We start from the raw sequence: 7,855 nt of genomic DNA, 5'->3' as shown, positions 1-7,855 counted from the left end.
CATGGTGAAGCAGAAGGAAGTGGTGGTGGCTGTCTCTAACCCAGCTGTAATGTAACAAATGATTGAAGTTAGATTTTTTTATTCATTCAGCTTGTTTGGAAAACCTTCTTTGGTGGGAGAACTGGAAGGGACAGAATCTCTCAGGGCACTGAGATACACGTGGTGCTTATTCCATACCACACCATTTCCTACCAGTGAGAACATTTTGGCCCAAATTTTCAGTGGTGTTTTTTAATGCCCAGCTGTCCACAGTTTTAGGTTTATTTGTAACCTCACATTCATTCCAAAGCTACACCTTACACCAATCTCACAAATGTACCTACAATTCTTGGGGAGCACATCATGGATGTGAAACTGACAGAAAGAACACTTAGAGTTTAGACACTTTTGGGGGCGAGTGGAGGATTCTGATCTCAGATCAGGCATGTTCTTCCTGCCCCAAGACACTGGAAATTTATATACACATCTCAGGCAGAAGCAGCCCCAAATGTACATTGACGCACATACATGTCTTTACTGCACAGGAGCTTAAAGATCCCAAGCATAGAAAATAGCTGCTCTTTGGAGTTAGACATATTCTTCCTTTTAATGACGAAGGGCTCAATCTTTCCAGATGCTGAGCACCTCCTACTGGATACTGGATGCCCACAGACCACACTGAATCAGTGGGCTGTGGCATTTAAGAGCGAAATGAGCCCTATAACGGGCTTGGAGGCTGCAGTTTCTGCCCTCATTTGGGATTAATTTAATTCTAACTATGGAAATAAAGCATGTGGTGCTTTTACAGCGGCAAGAAACTTGGATGTTATTTCTGATTAAAAGAATGAAAATCTCAGCTGACATGGAAATTCCAGGGAATCCCTATTTCCCATACCACAGATAATGCTTCCAATCCCTACACAGGGAGGTTTAGAATATTCTGTCCTATTTTTTAGTGGACTAATCTGAATATATCAGCACTCTACAGCCAGAGTTGTTTCTCTCTCAAGCATTCCCATCTATGACTCAATCTGATGTTAGGAGACACACTGAAGTCTTGATGCACTGGGACTACTCATGTGCTTAAAGCTAAGTGTGTTAGCAGGCTGTACTGGATGAGGGTCAGATGAAGAATACGAACTTTCTATTGATTTCAATAGGACTAAAGTTAAGGACGGGTATACATACTTTGCTGGATTGGGGTCAGAGTGCTCAGTACCTGAGCCAGCTCTTCTTATGGCTTCTCATGCTTGATGCTACTGAAACTCACATGAACCTCCTTCCTCTTGACTATATATAGCCATGACACAATCAAAAAGCCTGCAGAGCATAATTCAAATCAGTCTGAGATTTGCATACTGCTCCAAATGAGAGGTAATACATCCCAAATCCTTCTAATACAACGAAATCCAGGACTGATAATTACTGACTAGCTCATTTCTTCATGCAGAGGCAAATCCAGCCTACATCACCCATCCACGTTGTTTCTCCAGCCAGTTGGCTGAAACCCAGTGGTTGCAGTTTGCACAGTGTAAGTGACTCAGAAGTTACCATCCAGTTTTAGTTGCCTAGGGTTACAACCTTTGGTGTTTTGCTTCGCTCCTAGGATTCACATTAACCTACAACTCCAAGTAATCCTGAGAAAAGAACCTGTGGGAATTCCCTGCTTTTTTGGTATAAGATAAATATAAATGAATAGGAACAAAGAATGTAGGCCATACCTACAGGATGGGGAAGTCTACCCCAGGAAGTGGATCTGGCACCGACTACACATTCACAATCAGCAGGGTTGAGAAGGCAGATGCTGGAGAGTCTTATGGCCAGCAGCACAACTTCCCCCTCACACCGTGATGAAGAGCAGCACAAAACCTCCCTGCAGTTGTTTCAGTTTTGTAGAATTTGGGACTTTAGATTATTTATTTAAGTGCCAGGGTTCTTCAAGAGACACTGTTACCATCTGGTGGTGCTAGAAGGGTGGGGAAGGGGAGGAGCCTTTTAAAATCTAATTCAATCAGGGGAGAAACATTTTATTTTTAGCTTCATATCCTATCCAGGGCCCCTGTGTATTCAGTGCCCATTCACAACTCCCACCCAACCTCTAGTTCCAGGGACACCAGGCTGCTGAATATCTGAAACAAAAAAAATCTGGAGCCCCTCTCCAGAGCACAGCATGCAGCCTAAGTAGCCAGGCCAGGGGCTGCACAAATGCATGCGAAAAAACAATCCCCTGAATTTGCTGTGGAGCCTTTCCATCGGGGCTGCTTTGGCAAATGAGGGTAGACTCTGGACGCTCTGCATGGCAGTGGATCCCCAGGACCCTCCCCTTCTCCCACCTGCCCACATTCCCTTTCACTTGCCCCCTGGAGCAGCAGAACTGCACCAGATTCACTGCCCGGAGCAGAGGCGGGATGGTGCCTTAGAACTACAATGTGTATTTTGATTCCAATCTCAGTCCGCATGTGTTTGGCACCAAGACGTGGAACTGACATATTCATCTGGGGCAGGAGTAGCCTCCACGCAAATATCAAGCTGTGCCGAGACCCCTCTCTCCTCCAAATACCACACTGGAGCAGAGACACATGTCTAATGCACATGGATTTGGAGAACCCTTAAACAGGATACATCTGAGCTTAGGACTTAGGTTGAAATGTGGAACATCTTCAAGCTACAGTGTACTCTAAACACCTACCTGGCTGTTATGAGAGTAACACACAGGACTGCCTCTTTTCAACTAGTATTGGTTATTTATGTCCTGATTTTGTGCCCTGTCTGGGAGTTTTACCATTGGCTTTGTTAGGAAAAGGAACAGGTGCTTACTGACCAATGGAAGTTGCTCCAATGGGTGCAGAGCACAAACCCAATATAGAGAGGGGATCAGGCGGCCATAGACTGGTTACTTATAAGAGAAGCAACCCGCAAGAGCTGAGAGAATCTGAACCCAAAATCAGTCAACTCACGTTCTTTGTGATGACAAGCATAATAAGGATGTGATAGATACAGTAATGCATGTGCAAAAATGCACCTTCTTGTCTTGTTTACTTCAGAACTGCTTATTACAAGCCCTCCTGTCTTGATTCAGGCAACTTTCCCATTTAAACAGTGTCAGAACTGCAGGATCAGGTCCTCTGAAAGTAAAGCCACTTTTTCTCATGCACCAACTTGCATGCATCTCTCACAGATTCAGTTATAATGCCTATGGGGTAAGAGAGACAAGCAAAATCCTGGCCCCATTGCAGTCAATGAGAGCTTTGTCATTTACTTCAATAGAGCCAGGATTTCACCCCATGTTTGTGTACAGTGTTTGTACACTATTGTGCAGCGACCAACATAACAGAGTCCTGCTCCTTGACTGCAGCTCCTAGGTGCTACCACAATAGAAATAATAAAGAATAATAATGTCTTTCTAATAATACTGTAAAGCACTTAGCAGACTTTGGATGCTGTCACATGAATCAATATCAATCTCTCTCTAATATCTAGGTCCTTCCATGGTACCAATCACCATTGTATCTGTGCACCTCTCACCTCAATATACATCTTTGTCTACACATTATCTATAATGCCCTACGGCATATGATCTACACAAGAACAACTATTGATTTTCATCTATTTTGTGAGGCAGACTCTGCACTCATTTGCACGGATATCATTTCTATTTTGTAACATACATCTTAATTTATGGTGTGACCTCAGGATTCAGATGATTCTGATGTAAACCGTCACATTATCGAACAAGATCAAATTATGGAAACCCTCAGTTATCACACAGACAGTGCTCGCTCTTCCTACTTTCGATTGCATTGAAATCCTCACGTGACTTTTTGTGGCTTTATGAAAACATTTCAGTATTATAGAGATAGAGAGAGATTATCTATTAACTTAATTAAGAACATGTGGACACATCTCTCATTACAGTTTCTTATGCGTGATGCTAGTGAGGAAACATACCTCTGTTTCCCCTGGATAATATAGCTATGGTGTACACAGGAAGCCAGTTGAGCATCATTAAGTCCAGCCTCAGATTTACATATGTTTCCATGTGTGATATTTAAGACGTTTTACAAGCCATCGCACTACGTATAAAAATTTTAACAGCAAAGGAGAAAAAACTCAAGACAGACCATGGTTTTGCAACTGTATCTGATTTGGCTTCTCTTTTCCATGTTTGAAGGTAGGTCACACAGACGTCTTCTTTTCTGAACTCTAAAGCAGAACCTTCGAAAAGAGATTCACTCATAGGCTGCTTATTTCTCCCTTTTCCAGAATCCAGTGGGCAGATTGTTATCACTCAGACACCTGCTTCTGTGACAGTGTTTCCAGGAGAGATGGTCACCATGCAGTGCAAGGCATCCAGCAACATGAGTAATGATATGAGCTTATACCAGTTTAATTAGGGACAAAATCCCAAGCTCCTCATTTATGATGGCTCTAGCCACTTCACAGGAGTCCCGGATCGATTCAGTGGTAGTTACAGTGGCACGGACTTCACATTCACCATTAGTAACGTGCAGGCTGAAGATGGAGGAGACTACTGTCGTGGACAAGATTACAGCCTTCCTCTCACAGTGATTCCGATCAATACAAAAATCTCTTTGGTGCCACTGCACACACCATGTAGTGTAAAGCAGAAGGAAGCAGCTGTGTATGTATCGGTATGGCTGGAAAGTAACCTTTAAAATGTTATTGTTTAACTGGACTCTCAGGTGTCTTACATTCAGTCCTGTTACAGTATTTGCGGGTAGAGTTATTTTTCAGTAACTCAGCTGGCAAGGTCAGGAACTCTCAAGGCAGTAGCTGAAATGCACTAGCCAATCCCTCTGTTACACAATCCACGCAGTGCCCTATAAACAGGACCTCAGTGCCTTTTTTAAGAAATATAATTTTCAATGAATTTTTCAGAAGCACCCCAATCAATTCCTTCTGCACACATACACCCGTGTAACACATTCCTTACACACAAACCCTCCTGAGCCGTTAATATTGACTGCACCATCTCACCACTGAACTTCCTTGGACATTCCCTCCAAGCTGCTGGAAAATCCCCCAAAGCATAAAACCACATTATTCCACCGCATGGGGCTGCAGGGCCAGTGCGTGTGTGTATGGGGGTGGCTGGGAAAGAATTGTGATTCAGAGGTGGGAACCTTCAGTACATGACTCCATTGGCCTCCCTCTAGAGGTTTTGTGTTGTTGTCCCACTCCCTTTGAGAGCCATGGGGCTGGGATTGCAGCACCAGCAGATGGGCTGCAGAGCTGTGTACACCCTGCCTGCCCTTTGGGAGCTAGATTCCCTCCCTTGCCCAGCTTGCATCAGTTCGTGCTGAAGTCTGAAAAATTACAAAAGGGTTCTCACCTTGTTTTATGATGGCAGCACCTAGAGGACCCACTGTGCAAGGTGCTGAACATGCAGATAGTAAAGTAAGAGCCAGTCAGAGAATTTTTCAGAATCATCATAATAATTTCCATCTGTGCCCGCACCTGGGTTCCAGATCCCTTTCACACAGCACCAATCCTCTTATTAACATTTTCTGAACCACGGATATTATCACTGCTTTCCTCTCAGATGACATGGGCTCAGGGCTTTGGAAGGCCCCACAAGAATGTTTCTGTGTGATTCCACTGCATGGAGATGGTCAACTGCAGAGCAGGTGTTTACATGGAGGAATTGGAGCCAGATTGGTCAGGATCTAGACCTGTGATAACATGAATTCACTGTAGATGGTGTGTGCTGGGGTTGCAGCCCTTTTTACAGCCCCAGGGCTGGAATATCACTTGTAGATTGTCCAGGGGTCTCTGCCCACCCTGACTGTAAGGTTATTTCAACAACCCGATTTCACTTGAGCTTCTGACTTAAGTTGGGGGTGGGGTGGGGGTTTAAAGTGCCCCCTGCACTCTTTTGGCAGGGGGAAATCCTCTGCATAGCCATGGCAATTCTCTGCACAGAACAGGGTTAGCAAATAGATTCATAGATTCATAGATACTAAGGTCAGAAGGGACCATTATGATCATCTAGTCTGCCCTCCTGCACAACTCAGGCCACAGAATCTCACCCACCCACTCCTGCGAAAAACCTCACCTATGTCTGAGCTACTGAAGTCCTCAAATCGTGGTTTAAAGACTTTAAGGAGCAGAGAATCCTCCCATGCCCCATGCTACCGAGGAAGGCGAAAAACCCCCAGGGCCTCTTCCAATCTGCCCTGGAGGAAAATTCCTTCCCGACCCCAAATATGGCAATCAGCTAAACCCTGAGCATATGGGCAAGATTCACCAGGCAGATACTACAGAAAATTCTTTCCTGGGTAACTCAGATCCCACCCCATCTAAAATGTCTCTTGGTAACAGAATTTCATCCCCGAAACGAGGTGCCAGTGGGCTTTCTGTCCTATGAGCTAAACCCTGACATCTGATTATAGGGAACACTCACTGTAAGGAAACAGACAGTGATTCAAATTCACACCAGGAGGTTTATTGGGAATCCTTCCCTCAGTATGTAGGGTTCATTGTAACTCCTTCATTAGCTAGCTGGGCACATAGCAATTACACTGAGCCATGCCCTAACTGCTGTTCCTCTGGGCTTGTCTCACCGGCTCTTTCCCACTGTTTGGTAGATCCACTGTCACAACTTCCCATAAACTAAATTAGGGCTCCTTGCACCAGGGAATCACCTTCAACACTGTGTTTGGACAGTGCCTAGCACAATGAGGGGCCTGTCCTGATTGGAACTTCTAGTTGTTATCGTACCACAAACAATAGCAATGCTAATGCTTTAGGAACCGAGAACCAGTGTCTCACTACGACACATACTGTGGTAATCCCATGCTGCATTTACTTCATATGAGGTAAATAACACTTGTCACTGATAGGACATTTCATAATGTCTGAAGTTATTGGGATTCACAGACATCTGTTTCCTTTTGAAAGTACAGGTATGAAGTACACAGGAAGTCAGCTGAGCGTAACGAGGCCAGCTGCAGATTTACATATCTTTCCATAAAGAGATTTCAGTGTATTTTTTAAATAATGCTGAGTGGTTAGCAGCCTTGGATTCATTTGAACCATCACTGAAGACACAACAGAGACGCAGAATGGTTTTACACATGTATCTGATCTGGCTCTTTTGCCTCTTGGGTGAAGGTAAGTGGTACATTTTAAAAGATTAATATTTTAACTCTGCTGTTTCAAAAGGATATTCACTAAAAGCTTCTAATTTCTCCCATTTCTAGGCTCAGAAGGACTCATTGTGATAACTCAGACACCCCTGGTCTCTGCATTTCCAGGAGAGCCCGTCAGTTTTCAATGCAAGGCTGACAGTAACGTTAATGATGAAATGAATGTATATCTGTTCAGATCAGGAGAAGTTCCCAAGCCCATCATGTATCATGCAACCAACCACTTCCCAGGGGTCCCAGATCGGTTTCGTGGTAGTGGAAGAGGGACTGATTTCACGTTCTCCATCAGTCATTTTCATGCTGAGGATGCCGGAGAATATTTTTGTGGACATGACTATGGTTATGATCTCACACAGTAATACGGTCCAATACAAAAACCTCTTACACTGCAGAGCCTTCTTCATGCACATGAGACCAGATGGGGATGCTTCTTATTCAGCGCATAATGAAACACTAACTTGAGAATACATTTCTAAAGGAAACGAGCATGCATCTTAGAGCAGGTGTCAGCTAACATTCTCCAGTCTAGTAAATGAAGCAGGAGAGACCATTCAGTGCAGTAGCAAAGTTTCACATGCACCTACCATCCATATCATGTCCCTTCCCTTAGTGCCCTTTAATAATCCTTGGGCCTTATCTAGCACTTTTGAGCTTCAAAACACAGTAGAAACAACTGCATCTAATACTGCAACTCAATCCCAGTTCTA

At 44.0% G+C, this 7,855-nt stretch overlaps 1 gene segment (V, D, J or C); it reads left to right on the top strand.

Annotated features, from left to right (window-relative positions):
• The first annotated feature begins 7,064 nt into the window (after positions 1-7,064).
• Positions 7,065-7,507, top strand: LOC144264427 (Ig kappa chain V region GOM-like). The segment is given in 2 exon segments: positions 7,065-7,113; positions 7,203-7,507. Coding segments are annotated over 2 exon segments (354 nt in total).
• Positions 7,508-7,855: the final 348 nt, after the last annotated feature.

This window comes from Eretmochelys imbricata, chromosome 4 (assembly GCF_965152235.1).
Source record: "Eretmochelys imbricata isolate rEreImb1 chromosome 4, rEreImb1.hap1, whole genome shotgun sequence".
Classification (NCBI taxonomy): domain Eukaryota; kingdom Metazoa; phylum Chordata; order Testudines; family Cheloniidae; genus Eretmochelys; species Eretmochelys imbricata.
The sequence above is the reverse complement of the archived record's forward strand: the minus strand, read 5'-3'. Positions and strand labels throughout refer to the sequence as shown.